We start from the raw sequence: 22,351 nt of genomic DNA, 5'->3' as shown, positions 1-22,351 counted from the left end.
GTTTAAAATACAGCTAGACTTTTTGGTTTATTGGTTTATGTTATAATTTTTTTAATTTAAAATAATTTTTTAATTTTAAAATAATTTATAATTTTTTTAATTTAAAATATAAGGATGTGGACTCCCCAAAAAGTAGTAAAGTGCTTTATCAGGCTCCTAGAACTTCTGAATTTGGGTCACTTGAGAGATGGGGAGTGGTTCTTTCTAAGACAGGAGATATATGTATGTTGGAAGTTAATAGAGCAGTCTCTCATAAAATGTTTTCAAATGTCTATATATCCTTCCTTTAAACAAAAATATACAGGGAAAGAAAAAAAGATGAGAGTTATTAAACTAGAAGGACAAAGATAACCTGATTCTATCTTATGCAGAGTGATCACATCGTACCTAACATAAGATGACAGATTTTTTTTGYTAATACCTACTTAACCTTGTTAATTAAATATTTTCAATAACAAAAGCTTGTTTTTAATATGTTAAGACTCTTGCCCTCTTAAGGTGTTAAAATTCATACAGATTTCTCTAATAGATCCTAGAATTCTAGGAATAAAACCTGAGAAGATGAAGCCATTTTTCATGTCTTATTCTAAGATTAAAGTAAGAATCATTTCATTTTTTAAACTACTTGAGCTATGTTTTTATGTTTCAAAACAGAGCATTATTTGTTAATCTATTTCTCTTCTGGTTATGAATTCACCATGAATAACAAATAAGGAACTTACAGACAACTCAGAAGTTTTTTTATGTTAAAACACTAGAAGCTATATATATGAAAAGAATAAATATATACTTTTTTGTATGGCTTATTCTGTTATTTAAATTGGGAAGAAACATTGATTATTTGTAATAAGTTCAATTGGCAAACAGTGATTTTAGGAGTTAGAATGATGTTTTCAAAAGAGTTAAGTAAGATATTGGCAAACTCTGCATCATTCTACGTGTGGTAATCAAGATGGTCGGGGCATACTTTATTCTGCAGGGATTAGAAAATTATCTATGCATCAAATAAAATGTGGATGAAATAGAAACAAGCCCATTGGTTGTCTTTGTTCTCCTGCAGGGCTGCATTTCAGCTACTGAAAAAACAAAAGGGTTTCTGTAGAATACCTGTGAATATGTTAAAATATCTATCTGGAAATAGAATATTCTTCATATAATAATACTCACTAATTACACAGGTCAAAATGGTAACAAATCAAGTTGTATAAATATTATTTATTCTCCATGTGCTGCAAATTTAATAGAAAAAAAATGAAGAAACTAGCATAAAGCAAGGATTAAAAGTTAGTATTGCAGTAATTGGAATTACCATATGGTAGTCCAAAGTATATGCGTCCTAATCATAGCCTGGCCAATCAAATTAATCACAATATACTTAGCCACTGGAGAACATGGTTTAATTGCTGATTAACTGCGCCTGAATAGATCTGTGGGTCACCAATATATCTCTGTATATCTATTTCCTTCTGAATGCTTCTGCTCCCATACATATAAGAATGCAGACTATTAGAAAATCTTTTAATTTCTGCTTGCCAAACCATAGTTACTATCCATCTGTTCTTGCCAATTGTGGAAAAAGGTCACTTTTCAGCAAAGCCATGCATTTCACAGAAGGTATGTGCAGTGAAATTTCACAGGGGACACGATGGATCCTGATTCTCAGTGATAAACCTTTGGGGCCAGCAGGGTTGGCATATGGTCCAGCACGATAGGAAGGCTTGGGTACCCTGGCTTCACTTCTTTGGCGTGGAACTGATAAAACCTGGTATTGTTTTGCTGGACACCAATCGTGGGCAGCAGGAACTGCCCATTTAACTCTCTGTGGGAAGGCAGCCCAGACCGTGTTCACAATAGCACCATTGTACTGCGGCAAACGGCTCCCAGCAGCTTGACAGCACTGGGCAGGAGGGTGAAAGGGCTGCTCTGCTAATTGCTGCTCAAAATAAAGAAAGGGGGAAATAACCAGGGATGAATATGTGCTATTCCTTTAAGTAAAAGATGCCTGTCATCTGATTTTAAAAACTGAGGAAGACTTTGCTGCCTTCTGAAGTGATACAGAAGTAGAYTGTCTCATAGCTGCACAGCAGCAACCCAGAGTAATGAGAAAATGTTCAGCTTTAAAAGAAAGGAAGGTAGTTATCAAATTTCTAAAAATACATGTCAAGATTAATGACAAAATTTCCCTTGTGAGAAGTTTTTTACTGTGTAGTATGAAATTGCAGAAGAATTAATTTCTATACAGGTAGTACTGGGCAATGTTTTGAAAAGGTATAGTTGTGAACTTGTGTTATTGCAGTTTGTAGTGATGCCTTCAAGAAAGACATTTTTATAACTGTTTCTCTCATCAATCAAAATGTCTATTTATGGAGTGAAAGTATTTAAGACAGAAATTTACACTCTTGAGATTATGAAACCAGTGGGCTTCTGCACGCRTACTAATAGCAGAGAGCAAAGAGTCAGCTTTGCTTCCTGGCTTTTGCATACATCAATCTTAATTGTTTGAGTTCAAATCAATATAATGCCCAAGTGTCAGAGCAGAGATAAATCCCTCTCCCTAAACGAGGCATTAGTAGCTCCCTTCCGCTTATGGTATCTTCATTATTTGTGGGGTGGAGTGATGATTGCATTGCCTTAGCATCTCTCATAGGTCCATTTTTGCAACATCCTTAATAAACTTTATCCTCTAGCCTGTTGCCTCTCTGCCTCTCCTACAGCCTGCTGTCTTCTGCAGACACGCTGCGTGAGAGACTGTCTGTAAACTGTTGTGAAGGCCTAACACAGGACTARTTGCCACTGGCCTCCAAATAAATAACAAATGAATCCTATAGTCCATTGATGCCTATCTTGGAAACATTAAAAAGACAAAATCCTCCCCAGAAGTTAGAGTAGTAATTCTGCCTGTGTGCAGACATCAGCCTTATTTCCTTCGCTGTTTTGTTTTCACCTCTGCAGCCTTTAACTAAAACAAGTGGGTTATTTGTGAATGCTACCRTTAGTCTCTTAACCACACAACCACTGAATGAATCTCTTGTAGTCTTGAGGTATTGGTCTTTCTGATAATGTTAGCCATTTCATCTTGCTRTGTTTTTTATTTCATGCTAAAATGCAATTCGGGGTTTGTAAAATGAGAAATACACAATGAACAGTAGCAAAACTGAGATTTCTACTACATGTTTCTGTTAATACGTTCCTGCTATATTTCAAGCAGATAATTCATTGAATGCCTATTCTTCCTCTTACTGCAGAGTAGATTATATTTAAGTCAAGATTAATGGATAGATTCTGATGTTAAAACCCAGTCTCTGAGCCTGTCATTCCCTAGAGGCATATAGTGCATTAGTTTAAGCCAATATGCTGCTTATCGTAGATACTATGACACTGTCTTAAATGACAGTTTACTGTACTTTGTTACTGCTTACTCTGGTAATAAAATCACTATTTTGTGTTCTTGATAATTACAATATTAAATAGAAACTTAATTTGATTACTGCACATTTAGATACAGATAGTTCTTAAGTAATTGCCCACTGTAAAATTTCTGATACTCATTTTTTCTCTCATGAGGTGTGTTCTGTCAGTGTCTAAGCTTAATATTTAGTTTAATTTCTCAGTATTGAGAGATCTACAATGGGATTTTCAGTACGAAGAAATTTCTTTTGTCCTTTGTTTTTTTCACTTGAACCTTGTTGTGCTAAAATCCATCCAGATGCTTGAATCTGAGCCCTTAAAATAACTTCTGAGTTCTACACAGTGGAAGTATTGCATAAATTATATTAGTTCAGTAATTGTTAACTTTGAACATCAGTTGCTCTGAACRTCTTTTTTTTTCATAAGCAGATGATCAGAATTAGAATTTATTTGATTTAAAATATTGTAATGTTTTATACAGATATTTTAAAGAAGTTGTTTTTTTTTATATGTAGCTTTTATACAGCTGGAGAATATTCATATTAACCTCAGGATTTATGTTAAATCCGGGAGGCTTGCGGTTTAATTCAACATGTCTTTGAAAGTGCCTTTGTGTGAACTTTAGAAAAGGAGCATCGTGCAGAGCAGTTACACTTTTCATTTCATAATTGAGTGTGGTAAGTGGTTAAGCACAATCCAAATTTTATCCAATTCTAGCCTGTGCTAATGGTGCTACACTCACACTGCCTTAGCACCTGTTATGGATTTTGAGTCATCTGGCAGCCCGTGGGACTTAGATAAAGAAGTACCAGGTGTCCTGCCTGTCTCTTAATTGAGACGCAATGTAAACAATATAGACTTGGCAATATGGTTATTGGGGTGGATTAAAGCCCAGCTTTGTCTGCTCTGACAAATCACAGCTTTTCTATGAGTAGTTAGAGTAGTTAGCTGTAAGAACGGATGGAACAGCATAAAAATAATATATCCAGGATATTCATAGAAGGATTGTACTGCAGTATTTTTAATGTACTGGGAATTTCAGGGAGAATTTAAGCAGCAATTAGAAATTCTTGCAATGATTTAGCAATTTAGAAAGTGCTTACTCTGAGAAAGCTCACATACTCTGTGAAAGCTCACATATTATATGTATGCATGTCTTTAAAACTAGTGGTTTGGGATAACTAATGCTGAGTCCTTTAAATAGTTTTGAAAAAATTTCATGAAGTACAACTTAGAAGTTTACTGTTGAAATATAACTGCTGAGTCCTCTTGAGTTTTATGGTCATTTTTTAGGAATGAGAAAATAGACTGTTACTTTTGATTGCAAAATTGCTGTCACTGATATTGAAAATATGGTTCATGTAGAGAAAAACAAGCTTAGGAAAAAGTATACAAATTTTAATTCTTTGACCTGCACCTGTTCAATGATGTCAAACATAGTAATCTTTTTCTTCTGTTTGACCTAAAGAACTGACATTGAGCATGAGGAGACTGAACAAGATTCTGTTTTATGAATCATCAGTGTTGCAGATAAATTCCAATTGCAGATGCAGAATCTGCTTTCATTTACTGCATATCTGTATAAGCAGATGCACAGAGCAACATACTTATACACAGTTTTCAATATTGATAGTGTTTAAGAAACAGAGAAGAACCAAGGCAGACTTTTGGATACTAAGTTGGCTTAAATTAGTAGAAGTTGCAGCTGGAAGGAAAAAAGTTGTTATTTATATACTGTGCAAACTAGATGTGGAAATCACTGAGATGCAGTAAATAGGGAACACCATGATGCCACTTCCACAGAGTCACTTTTCAGAATAAAACAGGACTTTAACTACTCCTCTCAGTGTGGCCAGTTGATACTGATCACCCACCTACATACAAAACACCGCTTGTTGCAGGATTTCCAACACTGGATCAATAGCAGCCCAACTTACATCCTTAATTCTAAGAGCCAACAAAGGGTACAAATTGCAGTGACTCAGTATGTGTTCAGCGGGTTTGACAACCGCTGCACAATCTCTTTCAGAGTGAGATTTCCCAGAAAAAATTTCCATTACTCTGATGTGTGACTTTTGTCCTGTCTTTCTTTAGAAGTCAAATTCTGCCATGACAAAAGTTTTTCTTTTGTCTTCTCTAAAAGCATGGTCCTAACCTTCTCTACTTGCATGTTTACTGTAGGCAATCCTCCTTTCAYATCTTTGCATCAAAAATTATTACTAGGAAGAACCTGATCAGAAGAATCCGATCAGGTTGATACTTTCTTCATTTGTAAATATCTCAAATTGTAGCAATTGTTTTTGTGAGGTTTTTCTTCATGCCTTTTCAGGCCAGGAAACAAGGTACTTAAAATCTCCCTCCCGTGTAGTCTGCGCACTGTGCCTTGCTGGGATTTTGGTCTGTTTTATCTTTTATGTGAAAGAGTATCATGGTAAAGTTTTCTTAAATGTTGACAAGAATCTCTTCTACAGACTTAGCATTATTTGGGTTACTAACATCACACAAATCAACAACATAATATAGGGTGTTTCCTGAAGCTGTAGTGACATTTATATACATCTTTAAGTCATCTATTGCAATGGAAGATGAGGCATAATATTTTACTTTTGTTTCTGAAAGTATCTATTCTTTCTTTTTATTGGAAGAACTGGAAAAAGTCTCAATAGATTTTCTGCCATTTACGAATTACTTTCTGCCATTGATGAGGTACTTTACAAATGAATATCTTTTCAATTCTTGTGAACAAATGAAATAGTGATCTTCTAGTTTTTTCAAACATTACAAATCTTCCCATCACTATTTTGGTGTATTGATGAACCCTACATCTCTTTAGCCCTTTCTATCTTTAAGTTCCTACTGAGGAATAGGCTCTCTAGCATGATCTTTTCCTCACACAAGTTGTTTAGGAAATCCATCTTGGAAGTCCATCTTGGAAATCCATCTGCAAGATCTTTAGGCACCCTTTTCTTTTGTTGATCTGACCCAAGTCATCCTTACTGGCCTTTATGGGTGCCTGTGTAGTAAATATTAGTAATGTAGTAAATATTAGGCATCTGTTGGATCCAGATTCTTATACTAATCTTGGACGCCTCTGAAGTTCACAAGTACCTAAAGCTTTCATTGCYGTCTCTCCCTGGAAGTCTGCAGCCTTCAGCACGTGCTGGAACTGTCTACGTTCTTGCAAAAGCCCAAGAGCCAGATAGCAAGTTCATCCAGTGGGCAGATGTTTGCTTACCTTGCCTGCAAGACAGCCAAGCACAGCCTTTGGAAAGCAGGCCCACTCTCCACGCTAGTTAGAGCAAGTCTTACAGGAAATGAGAGAGTAGATACCAATTTGGAGCCCACATCCAATTCAATGCCTCTTGCAAGAGTGTCAGAACTATCAGGGTTGAGGACATTTGGTAATAAAGCACTCGCAGTTGTCCCCTGAAATTTATTTTCTTCTCGTAAAATAAGTTATCTTCTGCATCACAGAGAAAGTATGTGCTTGTTTGAACAGAGCAGTGGTTATGGTACTTGTCTGAGAGAGGAGAGTTCCTGAATTCAGGTCCCTGCTCAGGAAGCATGTGGTATCAAATGGTCTTTGGAGCAGGCACTAGAATTTCTTCTCCAACCCTTTTTCAGGTCTAGCACTTAGTAATATAAGCAGAAGATGGATTACAGAGTTGTGAAGTGCCAGCTTCTTAATTCATCTCTTGGGAATTTTGATTTATTTTGAGAGATGAATTGCAATGCTTATTATTCAGTGACACAATTTACAGGCAGACTTTGTGCTAAAACTAGAGAGATCTGAACAAGAAGACAGAGAGAAAKTATATAGCTGAACAAGCCTGTACATCTGTGGAAGTGATTGTGGAGAGATACATTCAGCATAAATACTTGAAATGTGTAGACCAGTAGGAGAGACTGGGCAGAGGAAGGTACATGATTTTTTGGAAACTGCATGAAGGAAGATTTAAGAGATGCATGAGAAATGCCAAATAAATAAATAAATAAATAAATAAATAAATAAATAAATAAATAAAGGCAGCATGAAAGCATTACCGTGCATATGAAAGAAAAGGATCAAGATGGTAAATGAAGATGCATGGAATTAACAAAGGAAGATACTTTACTTCTACTGTTGCAGTACATATATATCCATATCATAGGCCACAATTTTAATATACTGAGATGATGTACAGCACAAAAGAGGTGTTGTTTGTCCTTTGGAAGTTAAAAATCTAACCATAAAGCAAAATAGGACAAATAAAGACAGATGCAAGATACAGACAGATGGAAGTATGAAATGTGGACAGTGGATAGCATGAACAGCTACATGACCTACACAGCATATTTTTCATAATAAAGCTTATTTTAAAAAAAAAGTATAATGGAGTCATTTCAGCAAATCTTTAGACTTTTTTAATTACGCACTCAGTGGATTAAATATCTTTAAGTGTTTAGCTGATAAATTAGGGAAGTAACTCTCTGATTAATGTAGGTATATTAGCAATTAAAAAAAAAAATGTTTTCCTTTTGTTCTGTTTAGTACTTTCCTCAACAGTAGAAAGCTCCCAGTGTTGTTAGTTTATGGTTTTAGTCACTCTGTGTGCCAGATRCTCCACTGGTTAGTCCGTGCATCTTTCCCTTCCATCTTAATTGCTGATGCCAGTGGCAACGTCCACTCGCAGTAAGAATATAGCTTGCATTGCCCTGTTATTACTAGCCATTGAGTTTGTATGTGCCACTCAATTTATAGGTGCTAATAACTCTTCCCTAGAGAGCAGCATTTTAAAGGAATAAATGTCTAGCCTATTAGAAGTAATGTAGAAATTAACTACTATGGGATTACAGCCGCTCTTGCGGATAGTTGCATTCAAAGATAGTGTGAAACTAGATTATCTCACCCTCAAAAGCATACAAATTTGGAGTTTTTAAATATTAAAATATTCTCAAAGTATAAATGAATAGAAGACATAAACATTCAAAACTCAGCTATTCAATTTCTGATACAGAAAAGGGATTCTTCTAAGAATATGTCAGTGCAGAATCCTGTGAACTTTGGACTTGACTTTCATAACAAATTTTTGGTTTTAAGTGAGATTCTGTTTTTAAAAGCAGCAAACAGTTTTGTCAATTGTTAAGAGACAACTTAGCTAGGTGAATTACTTTTCTCTGACTGTACTAAGTGCACATTTGAGTTACCCTCTAGAATTGATGTAAGGCTGTCTTCTCTGTTATTTCTTACTTCTCTGTGTACTAACAAGTRCGTTTTTCTCCTCAGTCAGCATCTGTGTCAAGACTTCTTTGTTTGGTCAGGAGATAGGAGCCCAGCCTGAAGAATGGGAATGTCCTTGTCACGTTCAAAGTAGTAACTTTCCTTCATTTCTGCCTTATTTGTGTATAAGCTTTGGATATAATAAGATAAACTAAAAGGTTTCCTTTAGAGACCTCTGAAAGTAGACCATTTTAAAAGCAGGTAGGTGTCTCCACCCTACTTTTTCATGAAACATTTTACCCATTCAGGCAGACTTTTAAAAACAGCTTGTTTTGATAGCAGCCTGTTCTCCTGTGGGCCTTCAGCCTTTGCTTCCTGGCAGCACCTTTGGTGCAAAAAGAGAGTGATCAATTGGGAGACTATCAGTGCCAGCATGCATAGAGTGATAAGTTAACACACCACTGGGAATTTCTAGGGCCCACCAAGATACTTCACTTCTAATGTGCTAACAAGCTCATTTTTCTACCTCTTGCCTCTTCAGTTATTTTTTTTCTCAGAAGAGCTTAGAAGTTGAGTGCATCAGGCATAATGAAAAGCTCTGTAGGAGGGAGAAGCAATAACCCCATTTTTCCCTTTGCAGCCAAATAGAAAATTAGTTTCTGGTAATACACAAAGGCCAGTATTTTTTGTGCAAGGGGCACTGCTGTGAATCAAAGGACTCTATTAACTGCAGAAAATTCAGCAGCTGTGAATCTCCCCCAATGAAAAAGTGCTTTTCAACAAGTTGTGAGATATGTAGTATTATTTAGACTTCAGCCATCAGTTTCATCCTCTAACACTTATACATGGCCTCTTAAAATCTGCGCTATATTACTCTCCTGTGTTAAGGCTCAATACTGTGTTTATCCCCCAATGGAAGAATCTTTACAATGGAAGATTTTTGTATTTTCTCTTGTCCCATTGCTAAATTCTCCAGATTCAGAGTTTTTCTGAGGTTCAGCTGTCTGAGGATGCAGAAAGAATTTGGGACTCAAATTTTAGAGGAAAAGATGTTTCATAAGTTCACTATGTCAAATTGTGATCTTAGAGAGTACTATGAAGATGCTTGATGCTTTTATTTGCAAGGAAATTATTTCAGATACTTTATACATATTTTTGTACTTAGAATGCAAAAATCTGCTCTAAATATTATACAGAAGGCAATTTAAAAGCAGACTTAGGAACAGTTGAAGAAAAGTTTCAGTAGCTAAGATGAGGGATACTGTTTTCAGCTGAAATTCAGGGTTGAGTGTTGCTAATCATAACTTAAAATATAGCCATTTATTTAAAATGTCAACCCTTGTTGTAAAAAGTGTTTATCACTTGCAATGCTCTTCTTATGCTTATATTGCTAGAAATATGTATACATAGAAGAATATTAGCCCCACCTCACAGATGGTGAAAGGGAGGCAGTAGAGTCTCTTCCTCTCTGTTCCCACCCTCCAAAATAACAGACCTAAAATCAGAACCTTGAAATTTCAAAGAATTCTGTTGAGTGCATTCCTCTACAGCAGTGTGGTTTTTTGGATCTTTGGCTTCTTAGTAAAAGAAAGTGAATATCTAAAGAGAAAGGTATCTCACTGTCTGCAAATAAAGCATGGGAAACAAAAACACGCCCAAGAGTACATGCCATGGAATCATTTCTGATCACTTTAAGGTTACATAAGGTAGCTCAGGAAGTCCTCTCTTGCTCAACATATTGAGTCCAGCTGGAGAACTTTGAAAGTTGAGAGAGAAAAGGTTAACTGATTTCTCAGTTCAGGAACTATACGGCATGAAGTCAGCATGGTAGTTTTTCTTGATAATTGTATGTTGCTGCCTGCTGCTCTACATTTTGACAGCCATTTCCATAGTTGCTTTCATGAACAGCAGAAATATTCTCTCTCTTCCTCGCTCTCTCAGTGCTAACAGCGCAATCAGGCCTGCTGGAACAAGAAGCCTGGAGTGGGTTCTTCAAAAGCGACAACACTTCAAGATACCGGCCTCTTGTCAGTAATATCAGAGAGGGAGAATGCAGTGAAAAGGAAGAAGTACAGCATTTTGCTGTCAGTGCCCTGCCGACACCCTGTTAGCCAGTACTTAGGGGTCCTGCAGATTCTTTACAAATATTCTTGCTTGTTTTAATGGCATAATTGACAAGGTGTTTTTCCCAATACTCAGACTGAGCTATGTATTTATCTTAACTGCATGTGTGTGTTTAAGGATTATGGAAGCTTTTTTTTTATTGAAAAGTGCAAAATAATTTATTTTCTTAATGCTAACATTATTGTTTTATACCATAGGTCTTAAAAATTGTTCGGTGTCTGTACTTAATTGCAACTAGTGTACAGCCAAATCATTAATTAATGGAGTAATTTAAGTTATTGCTGTTATTTGAAGAAAAAGAGAACCTTAAAGTATTGCATGAGACTTGAAAATGAGATAACTGAACCATCAGGYTCACATTCATCATGTTTATCTTCCAATTGACATCAATTCAGTGCATCAGGTAATACGATAGTTACGTAAAGATTTAAAATAATATGCAATCACCAAAATTCATGTTATGCATTTAATAAAAGAATTCTGAATTACTATGCATTAACATTTAGCAGTTATAGAATATGATGTGAAATTGCTCCTTAACTCTTGGCTACATCAGTTATGAGGAAAGAGCGCGCTACCTGCAAACCATTGTTCAGCATCACCTAGAACCTACGACTTTTGAGGATTTTGCTGCTCAGGTTTTCTGTCCAGCACCTTACCACCACTTGCCCTCCGAGACAGGTAAGAAATACAGCGGAGAACTGTGTTTACACCATCTCACTTAAAATGCAGTATCCAWACTTATAAAGGCTAAAAATTCAGACCTTCACATATCATTAGGAGTTATCGTTAATCTAAAAGACTATATTTACAAATAAAGAACCTTGGGGRAAGATGCCTTTAAATCCTTGTTGTGTTATCTTGTGCATTAAGATTTGGGAAAATATTTCAGAATAGCACCCAGAGCCTGGTCTTSTACAGTGAATTTTATCGTGTTCCCTATATAAAATCTCCCTTTAAGTGCTGTTACTTTATCTAGACTAGTTCAAGCAGATGTATTCATTAACATGTGTACACCTTCTCGATAATAAAGTTTTAAATTTATGAAATTGTTAGAATATAAAGTTTTAAATTGGAAAGCTGAGAGTCTTGCAGTCATCAATTTTGTTTCAGATTATGATCCACAAAATTGTTTTTAAGGTCATTTTTAGTTTCAGGTAAAATATATGGTTTATAAGTGGATACTGCATTTCAGTTACTAATATGAAAATCAGAAAATTGAGTAACTGAAGGCCTTCCTGTTCTGAAATTTCTTGTACTCCTTATGATTATTTCATTTATTTTATTTCCCCTCTTTTAGATCATTAAATATCAGTTCTGTTTATCTGAAGGTAAGACAAAGTGTCCAAAAAAAACCTGTGTTCCTATTACTTTTACTAGACCACTAAGCTTGTAACCAAGTTGTATGCAAACTTTCCTTGTTACCTTTGTTCACACTAAAAAGAATTTCACCCTGATTGAGAAATGACCACTACATCTTTTTAAAGTTTTAGTCTCTTACTAACCTTAGGTCTGCATGAAGCACTAACACTGGTTCTGGGATGAAGGTAACTAATGGTAGAGACAGTCGTTGAATGAGTAACACTTTATCGTGTTGACCTTTGTTTCTCAGCATGAACAAGTAGTACTGGATGGCAGTGGTGTGTTTTGTACCCTGTACTGTCTTTCATTTATGTTGTAAAACATTCTGCAGTGATAATATAGGAGAGAAGGAGAAGAAAAATGTGTAACACTTGAAATTCGTTATTAGAAAACTGTGATTTAATGCCAAGTTAAGTCTAAATACTACTGTGGAAAAGTTAAAATTCTCAGCCAAATTTTGGAAGTCTAAATTAGATATGGTAAGTTRCACAAAAATTTTGTTCCCTGGTTGCAAAATGTGGAAGTTAATTCTACAGTTATTAAAAGAGTCCATATTACCACTACACAAGGAAGGACTGGCAGATGTTAAAAAATGTTGAGATCCCTTTGTCTGAAAGTATAAACTATTAGTAGAAATAAGCAGCAGTTTCAAGAGTGTAATAAATGGTATAGTTAAGCCAGTGCAAATAATCACCAAGAGAAAGTAAATTAAGTTTTAAAAGCCAGCAACGTAAAACAAATTACACCAATACAAAAAAAAAAAAAAACAGTAAGATGATTTAAGTAATCTTTCTGTTAACCAGCATGCTTAATTGTAAGTGAATACTAAGCTGCATGAGGAAAGAAAAGTATAAAAACATTTGAATAGGAAAGATCTATAACTAGAAATACTAAAAGCAATAAGCAGGGATACCAGTCCTTGCCCCGTTTCRTCCCTAATCTCCACTCCGTAAGTATTCAGCATYAGAGACATYGRTATTGCTCGTATAAATTGTATTTGCATTTGTTTTTGTAAGGTGCATTTGCACTAACGTCAGTTCTACCTGTTCACTTAAGAAAATCTCTTTCCAAATTAAATCGCACTACACAGTTCATCTAATTCATTCTTTCAGGGTCAACCAAAGCTGCTTTTCTCTGGTGCACCGGAGTCTTACAGAACGCTGCTCTGCAGTGGCAATTCCTATATCACTTTAAAAATCATCTAATCATACTTGATATCCTCTAACTCGATCTGGGAAAGCAAAATGATTGGAAAACTTGTTTCTTGACTTAGTCTTTCTGTCACCTGTGCCCATTTCCTACAGCAGTTTCATTAATAGGAGCTTGTGATTTATTTCGCACCTAACCCATGCATGTGCATGTGTTTATGTGCCACCAAACACCACGTCCCATCCTCAGGGGCACATCCTTCTTGACGTCGCGCTGTTCAGGGGAGCTGCCAGCGCATCCGTGTCGGGAGCAGCCAGGAGCTTCCTAGCCTGACCCAGCACCGGAGGCAGGAGATCTGTGCCCAGGCCTCCCGGGCTCTGAGTGTTAATTGCAGCACAGGGAAGAGGGGGATCCTCATTCCAGCCTGGATTCCCAGCCCTGCCTCAACGTCATAGCTAACCCAGCTTTGATCCAGCACTCCTGGTGCTGTTATCCTCYGCTCCAGGACACAACACCTGGAATAGCAGTACACTGTCCGCCTTTGAGCTTCCTCTTGAGTGCCCACATCCATGAGGGTTTAAATAAATGCTGCAATCATCTGCCCAAGAGGGGACCCCAAGGTTTGGTTAGCCTGGAAACCACTGATTTCCCATTCTCATGCAGACCTATGGGTGGGATAGCTCCAGAAGACCCAGAGCTTTGAGGATGTGTGATCCCAAGGATGAATCCAGCATATGCACTATTAAAAAAAAAAAAAAAAGATACTCTTAATTTTCCAGAGTCCCTGGAAATTTCTTGAAAGACAGGTACAGAGTTCTGTTTCTTGCCAGGATTATCTACAAGAGTGGCCCAGTAATCCTGTTTTGGAATCCACACATTCATCAACCCCAGATGACCCAAAATCTCTTAGGCTGACACTCATCTGAAAATTTCCAAATAGCTTCTTAAGATGAATGTCATAACTATTATTTTAAAAAAATCATTTATGTCCATTATCTATGAAAACTAATTGGATGGAAGAGACTAGAAAAGATTCCCCGGCTATAGATCTTGATCGCCAAGTCTATAGTTGCTGAACTTGTTTATATTTTTAAAAATATTTTATACACTTTCTCCCTCTTTTATACACTTGCTCCCATCAGAGCAATTAGAGCACATGCCATAAACAGTGACAGATTTTATCTGATTCACATAATTTATCAGAGTTTTTTTCCACAGAGATGTATCCTTCGTGAGAGTGACAGCTGCTGTTTTATGAAGATATTTGAATTGTCTTGTCCAAATAGCTTATAGAAGTTCCACCTTCTACGTTTAGGAATCTGATTAGTAAATATATGCATTTAARAAAATGAGATTTACTTGCACTTTGATCACAGAATATAGGGCAGTTGCCCTGTATTTTTTTCTCCATGATGACTAATAGATTAACAGCAAAAATAGTATTTCCTGTTATATAGTTATTGTGTAAAACAGATACCTGTATTGCAGAACAGGTTGAGAAATTGAAGGGCTAATTGATGCCATTATGTTGAGATTCTGGGTTTTTTTTTCCTAGAGATAGTACCTCRGTCTAGTAGATCCTATAAATACACAGGCCTCTCTAAATTAGTCATAATATTTTACATGAGATGCAAGCAGAAAACTTTTAGGCCCCCGTAATGATTCATATATTTTCAAGCCACACAGCCCCATGTCCAAAGTAAGTGACGCTGCCAATGTGCAGGTAACGAAGCAGGGCAATGCAGAGGCAAGGATACCTCAGCCTTGCATAGGAGGAGCTCAAATTAAGACTCGACAGGCAGTTTTGATTCTGGAATCCTCTAGCTCGMCGATGTTTGACTTAACAAACTTAGTGTCTTGTAACAACTTTTTCTCATATCTTAATTCCTTCCATTTTTGTTTAAARCATAGAGCAGAAGGGGAAATTCTGTAATACTCAATAACGGCCATATGATTCACCAGCAAAATTGTAACCTGTAGATCCAACATCAATCACCTCTGCAAATGAAAGTATTGCACTAATTGGTAGCGATGGTGAGCAGCAGCCTAACCTCTGCCTCAACCTCTGCTACTGGAAGGATGGGAAGTTTTTCCAGTGGCCTTCACGGAACTTTCCTGGCACGGTGGGTCTGGTTGACCCACAAATCCTGTTTCCAACCAGTTTCTGAGCATCATTTGCTGGCCATGGGCTTTTCTGCTCACTCTCCATAAACTTGATCCTTCTTTTTCTGTTCTTCATGTTCTTGGGTCTCTCTGTGCTGCCACTTCCAGAGTCTTCCAGCTCTTCAAGCCACTTGCCTTCTCCTCCCACCTTCCTCTGCTTTGCAGCCGCTCTTGCAGTCTTTCTGCATCCCCTTCTTGCTTCCTTAACTCACATTTCTGGGGGATTTAGTATCCTGACTCTAGCCAGGCTTGGCTGAGCATGGGGTTGTTGGGGCTGGCCACTGTCTAGATTTGGACTGGTGTTTGTGAGAGGGGCAAAAGAGACACGCTGCACAAAATAGTGCTCTCTCCCCTGGCCTAGAGTTCAGGCTACGTAGGTTAAAGTATCTTTAAAGGTCACTGAGATTTTCTAACATGCACAAGTGGCATTTTCCTCTTTTGTCCTTCTCAGAAATAGCACTCCTGAAAATGTGGATCCAGACAATCGGAATGGTGAGGCTAGAAGTACTGAGGGTGCTCAGARCATGCACCCCCTTTCAGACTTCTATTCTGTGGGTTTTATTGTTTTTATTTTTACCTTTTAGAAAGTCAGAATTGATTCTAAATCCATCAGAATTTATTACAAATATATATATTATAATATACCTGGATTCCTCTACTGCACTTTTAACTCAAAAGTGCAGGTGTAATTAATATTGCATTTTACATTTAAAAATAGTTAATTTCTGAGTCAAATAACAATGTAGCTTTTTAGAAGCTCCTAAGTACTTCAATAGGACATGAACATCTTATCTTATTCCAACTTCGCTGCTTAACTTCTTTGTTTATTTTTGCATTTGTAAATTAAATTAAACATTAAATTGTTTTTGCAATTGAATTGAAACAATTGAATAGCTTTATATGATGACCCCGAAATACCATAGCTTGTCAAATTTCTTTATACCAGTCTGATCAATTGACAAGGCTAGGAGACAGGAAAAAAAACTAAAAAAGAGAAAAAAAAAAAAAAGGATTGCTTTCTAACATATTTCAAGCTCTTTAAAATGTTAATATACATTTCTTGTTTTTTCCCTTAATATTTCTGGTTTCAAGTCAGTTGTCTACAAAGACTCTTATTAGCCCCATTTTTATATTTTGGGTAATTAAACATTTCTTTATGTATAAATATAAAGATATAGCATTTTACACTAAAGATTTTAAAACTGTAGGGTGGAAAAAAACCAAAATGTATATATACCACAGTTAATATCCACGTGTGTGTATGTGCGTGAGCGTGTGTATATATATATACATATTCGTAACTAAAACCAAAGAAATTGAGTTATTAAACAGTCTGTTGATTGCTATCAGACTAAAATATATTTTAAGTGCCATTGTTCTTCACTCTTCTAGTGTGATATATTCAGATGTGAAAATCACTTTATATGTCTTCTGCTCTTCAATAAATCTGAACCATTTTTTTAAAAATGGATTTCATGAAAATCTGTTCTTTGTGATGTTTGCTGAGAGGAATTACAGATTAATTTTTACAGTGATGAGAAAAATCTTAATGAAAATAGCAAAGTTTTAAAGATAGTCTTTATCCAATCTGATGATAAAATTCCAAATTGCAATTTTACCCTTTGACTCGGATTAATTAGCTTAAGTGCTATGGGGGTTTTTTTTATCCTTGCGTGATTTCGGTAGTCTCAATTGAGACTGGCTGGAATTCCAGCATACCTGAAGATGTGAAGCAGCTGGGGAGCAGAAGGCACATATCAAGTTGCCATTTGTTTTTCCTTCTAGATTGTGTGTGTACGTGTGTGAGTATTTGACTGTTTTCACAGCCTTTAAGAAAGTATTTGAGACAATGTATAGGCTATGTCTCTGTTGCTATAAAAATAATGCTGGATCTAGATAATGTTATAGAATTCTTTTCTTTCTCTCTCTCTTCCTTTTTTTTTTTCCCTTGTAATGCTTAGTTGGTAAGTATGCTGCCTGATTTCAGAGCTGTTGCTTCATTGCACATGACTAACTCATCCCTCTCTTTAACCTGTAGCATGAACAGCAGTTACATGATGAAATTCTGAATTCTGTTCCCTGTGCTCATCTGTTAATGCCCTTCAATCTTTGCGGTTCGTGTCTCATGTCTCACGCCTGTTATCTTTTATCTTTTCTCCTCCCCCTTCCTCACTTCTTTCCACTTCTCCTTCCTCATCACTTCTCCATTCTCAACAAAGAAAGAAATGCTGTGATATTTCTTCTCCTTCCAAAACCTCCACTAGAAAGCATTGGCCACATCAAGGTAAAGGGCAAAGGCTTGAAACGGAAGGTCTTTCATGCTAGCTGTGAATGGTATGCTGTGCAAAACAACAACGGTGACTTTCTATTCTCTAACTTCCATTTGAAATGCTTTAATTCCTTGTAAAATTAGAACAAGATAGAATTTCAGAAAATGAGAGTACGTGTTTCCCTGCTTGCCTCTTTTTTGTGTACGGCGCAGTGAGTCAGGCATTATCGTGCTTTTCCAGATTGTTTGGCAATGAAGGACCTAGTTCATGAACAGAATTGCTGTCACCAGCTGGGGAACAAATAACAGCCCTTTTCCCTCCCTGTCACTTCGATGGGTCGTGTCAGTTTGAACAGGATGGAAAATATTGTCTCCTCTCTTTGGAGCAGGCAGATGATGGACCAGACAGGGAAGAYGTCCAGGTTGCTAAATCATTTAGGTTTATGACAATATATTTTAAATGTACTGTTAGGCTTCTTTCTTGATGACCTGTGATTCTATTTTAGAGGAATCTTTCAAAATAAATTTCATTCAGTTTTGAATGTTCTTTTGCTCCCCTTATATATGGAACGTGTGCTGAGAGAGAGATCTTTAGTTCTGAGTATTGCATTATTATCTTAAGGAATTACCACTAGTAATACGGYGTAAAAGAAAGAGCAGACAACATCCTGGCTTACTGAAGTCAGCAGGGTTTATTTGCTATTGAATTCTACGGCCTAGGCTTCCAGCCGTAATTTGTGCAGGTCGAAAGCGATCAGTAGGGATTGGGGTAATTGAGTTCAGCCCCTTCGAATAGCTAATTAAAATATAGTTTGTAGTTTTGTATATGTGAGCCCACAGTGTTAATATTTATAATTATGTTAATGTTCATAATGCAGGAGGCAGAATACAATTCTGATTTCATAGTTTCTCCTTTTCCTTCGGTGGCTGTTTATGGAAGGGGTTTGGAGGAGGCAGATGCTGCTTGTTAGGAGAAGGGCTCTCCAGACAGGACCCAGGGCTGGCTGCAGAGCAGCGCTGGGTGCYCACCCTAAATCTCAAATTCATCTTGTTCTTTTTGCCAAGGATAAAGTGACTTGTAGCACATGTGCTTAGCACGATCTGTTCAAGCTTCTGCCTTGTGGGCCCCGTAGGAAGGCGCCTTTGGAAGCGGGGGGCCGTGGTTCGAGGGGAGGCTCTTTGCTCGCCCCCTTCGCCCCAACCCTCCAGCTGCATCCCCAGAGCTGCTCCACGTGCAATGAGCTGTTGCCCTCCGTGTTCTCCCTGGGCTCTGTGCTGGGCTCTGTGCTGGGCTCTGTGCTGGGCTCTGTGCCGGCCTCTGTGCCGGCCTCTGTGCCGGCCTCTGTGCCGGGCTCTGCGGGGTCGCGGCGCGGGGGGCTCCCCGAGCCTGCCCGGGGCCGGGAGCTGCCCGCTCCGGCGGCCGGCGGGACGGGGCTGCCATCCCGCTGCCGCCTCCCTGCCGCGCGGGGCGTTCGGCAGCCGCCGGCACCACCTTTCCKCTGGGGACGAGTGTGTGGCGGTGGCCCCGGGGCAGCGGGGTCCCCCGGGCGCCGCGGTGGCGACACGGAGGCTCCCGCGCACGGCCCCGGCGCTCACGGCCCCGGTTCTCTCCGTCCTCCGCAGGCTTCTGCCCAGAGACCCCGCTGGGAGAAACTCTGGCAGCAGCAGCAGCGGCAGCAGCGGCAGCGCCGGCGGATGGAACAGACTTAGCCTCTCCAATGTCTCCGCGGAGTAGCAAGAGCCGCATGTCCATGAAGCTCCGCCGCTCCTCCGGCTCCGCCAACAAGTCCTAGTGCCGAGAGAGCCGCAGCCCCGCGAGCTCCAGCACCTCCCGCTTCAGAAACTACATCCCTGGTTATGCCCCCTGCCCCCTTTCCTGCGTTCCTTTTAAACCGTGACACTGGAATTTTACTTTAATATTTTAGCTTTCGGTTTTTATCCAACTCCAGGCTGCTTTGTTTTATTTTTCTCCGTGCTGGTTGTTCTCCGCACCTTTTACCGCCCCGCATGGTTACGATACCAGTAGCAGCAGTAATTTGTAGCTCTGGTTGAGCCGAGTCAAACACAGAATTGGAGACTGCGGTTTGATTACACTATATTTATTATGCCCCATTGCAATTGTCTCTGTAACAAAGAAATAACTATGTACAATTTGAAAATGAATGTACAATTTTAAATTGCAGTTGCATTTGTAAAGTCCTTGTCAGATGTCCCGTTGTTAATGCRCAGGATGTGTACAGATTATTTATGTTGAGAGTAAAATAAACAGCCTTTCAAGCATTTCAGAGTCCAAATGAAATAACTTGCTAAGAGCAGCAGCTCTTTCCTCACAAAGCAATGTATCGTTTCATAGGTGCAGGTGATGCCAATAACCTATGCTGGAAAACCAGAAAAAAAAAATCACTGTGCTGAAATTCTACTCCTGCTTGGCTTCCAAATATTTTTATAATGTTTGCTTTTCAAAGTAGTATCAATAGTAAATGCCATTAAGTTTCATGTTTTGTAGCCTTTCTCACCAGGCTGCCAGCTCTCCAGATGTATATTATTGTTTCTTATATTTGAAAAAAAAAAAGAAAAAAAAAAAAAGGCATTTTCCTGATGTACATTCACTGCCCTGACGCTGTGTGTGTGCTGCGGCAGGAAAAGGATCYGCTCCGGGAGCCCGGCCTGCCCTGCTGAGGAGTCCAGCCTGGCAGGAGGGTAGTTCCCGCCTCCCACCCCGCCRGAGGGATTTTCCTATGGGAGATGCGACGCTCCCGTTTGGGGCCTGGCAGCCAACAAAATGCTGTGGCAAAATGTAGCATGGCCTCGGTACTGACTGCATGTGTAAATATGTCGTGTGAGCCTCGCTAGAAATATAAATTCCGTATTGTCGTTCATGTAGTCTCTACGAATTTGTAACGGTTAAAGAAAAGACATGCTATTTAATAATACAATAAAAATATTCTTACCACCTTTTGTATATCATTCATTCACCTCGGTGATTGGGTTCTTCATTTTATAGCAGGGCTTAGAACAGGGGGAGCAGCAAGTGTGATACACGGCGTAGCTTTCGTTCACGTAGGAACCGTGGTGTCCACACTAGGTGTTTAGGAGCCCTTTCCCTACRTGTTGCATGGGGTTGGGAATTGTTCCCAGGTCCAGCAAATGCAGCTCCTTGGGTAATGCCAAGCGCAGGGCTGGTTGCCCGAGGGCTGGCTGTGGGAGCGGGTAAAAACCACAGAGACCTGCAGCCCTTCTTGGCAGTGCAAGTAAAGATAGGAGAGTGGTAGTTTAAAWATATATATATTTATATATATAATATTWAAAACAGAAGAACCGTAGTGGCCTTCTCCCCAAGMGAATTTGTTTAAGGAGATAAATGGGTATCTTTATCTAAGCCTCAGTTGTCAATAAATGATTGGAAAATGCACAGCTTAAAGTAACATGTTTTATTTCTGGCATAGGAGAAGGGCGAGCTGTAAGCCACCTTCCTCGGGCACAAYACCTTGGCTGCTCTAGGTTATATAGGATTCAGTCATTCATTTTTTTCCACGTCCTGCAATCGAAACAAGGAAGAAGGTTTGCAAAGCGCAGCCGGATTCCAGCGCTTGTGCATGAACCCAGCGYGTGTGTGTAACCAAGTAGCAAACAGGGCAGTCACTGCTGGAGAGGCTGCAACATCCTGCACGCTCCTCATGGGCACCGTTACGGCAAAGGCTGCGGCTGTGACCAGCTCATCTCCCGAAACGAAGCGCCCGCTTTTCCCTCTCTTTTCCCCGCTGACTTGGAGCAAAGCACACGCCTTGTTCCAAGCCCGGTACTGAATTCGCTTGTTGTTATTCCTGGCCTCCTGTGCTGTCGCATTTGGAAAGGAGCAGAGCAGCGGGCGGCAGCCTGGGCCCCGGCAGCCCCATCCGTGCTCCGGGCTCGCGGCGGAGCAGCGGGAGCTGCGCACTCGGCTCCAGCAGGTCGGCACCTCTCAGCGTACAAGCAGGCAGCACGATTCATTTTGCAGACGTTTCGTTAGCTATTATAGGACTCGACATTGACTTAATATGAACGTTTACCTCCTTGACTAGTTTAATACAGGATACAGCAAACAAAACACGTCACAATAAATTAAACGTGGAAGCTTAGGAGGGGCTAAGGGTATGAAAACAAAGTAACTAGATCAGGCTCCTTTATCTGACCAAAAAAAAAAAATAATAATAATTTCTCTCTTTAAATATTCTATGTACAGCTGTACTTGGCCCCGGGGCAGGAGGGGGCTGCGGAAGGTGGTCGCGGAGCGGCCAGAAGACCCGCGGTCCCCGGGGCCGCCWCGTCCAGCCCCGCCGCGCTCCCGACTCCCGGCTCCGTCCCCGCCGGGCGCCCCTAGCAGCCCGGGCGCACGGGCACCTGGAGCAGCAGGACCTGCCTGCCCTCGGGGGGCGGGTGGCACTTGGTGGCGTGTCGCGCCAGGCCGGGCGCGCTGAAGAAGGTGGCGGGGCAGAGCTTGCAGGGGAAGGCGCGCGGCTCGGCGCGGGGCTGCGCCGCGGGCAGCAGCAGCTCGTCGCGCACCGCGTGCCACAGCCCGTGCTTGTCCCGCGTGGCGGCCGAGGGGAAGCGCGCCCCGCAGAGCGCGCACGCGAAGGCGAGCGCGGCGCCGCCGCCCGCGCCGTGCGTGCCCAGGTGCTTGCGCAGGTAGGCCTGCC

General features: G+C 39.6%; 1 protein-coding gene across 13 annotated transcripts in view; it reads left to right on the top strand.

Annotated features, from left to right (window-relative positions):
* Positions 1 to 20,628, top strand: part of RALGAPA1 (Ral GTPase activating protein catalytic alpha subunit 1) — a 114,821-nt gene extending 94,193 nt beyond the window's left edge. For 3 of the 13 annotated variants that reach the window (XM_026051739.1, XM_026051737.1, XM_026051732.1), the window contains 3 exons: positions 11,289 to 11,413; positions 17,368 to 17,370; positions 19,299 to 19,468. In XM_026051739.1, coding sequence (XP_025907524.1) covers positions 11,289 to 11,413; positions 17,368 to 17,370; positions 19,299 to 19,468 — 298 coding nt within the window. Of the gene's footprint in view, positions 1 to 11,288; positions 11,414 to 12,032; positions 12,064 to 17,367; positions 17,583 to 17,625; positions 17,741 to 19,298 lie in introns of those variants that run through there. The other 10 variants (XM_026051742.1, XM_026051733.1, XM_026051741.1 and 7 more) reach the window with 7 other exon arrangements.
* The last annotated feature ends 1,723 nt before the right edge of the window (positions 20,629 to 22,351 follow it).

This window comes from Nothoprocta perdicaria, unplaced genomic scaffold, assembly GCF_003342845.1.
Source record: "Nothoprocta perdicaria isolate Ctin4 unplaced genomic scaffold, notPer1 scaffold_8, whole genome shotgun sequence".
NCBI classification, from domain to species: Eukaryota; Metazoa; Chordata; class Aves; order Tinamiformes; family Tinamidae; genus Nothoprocta; species Nothoprocta perdicaria.
This window is presented reverse-complemented; position numbering and strand designations above follow the sequence as displayed.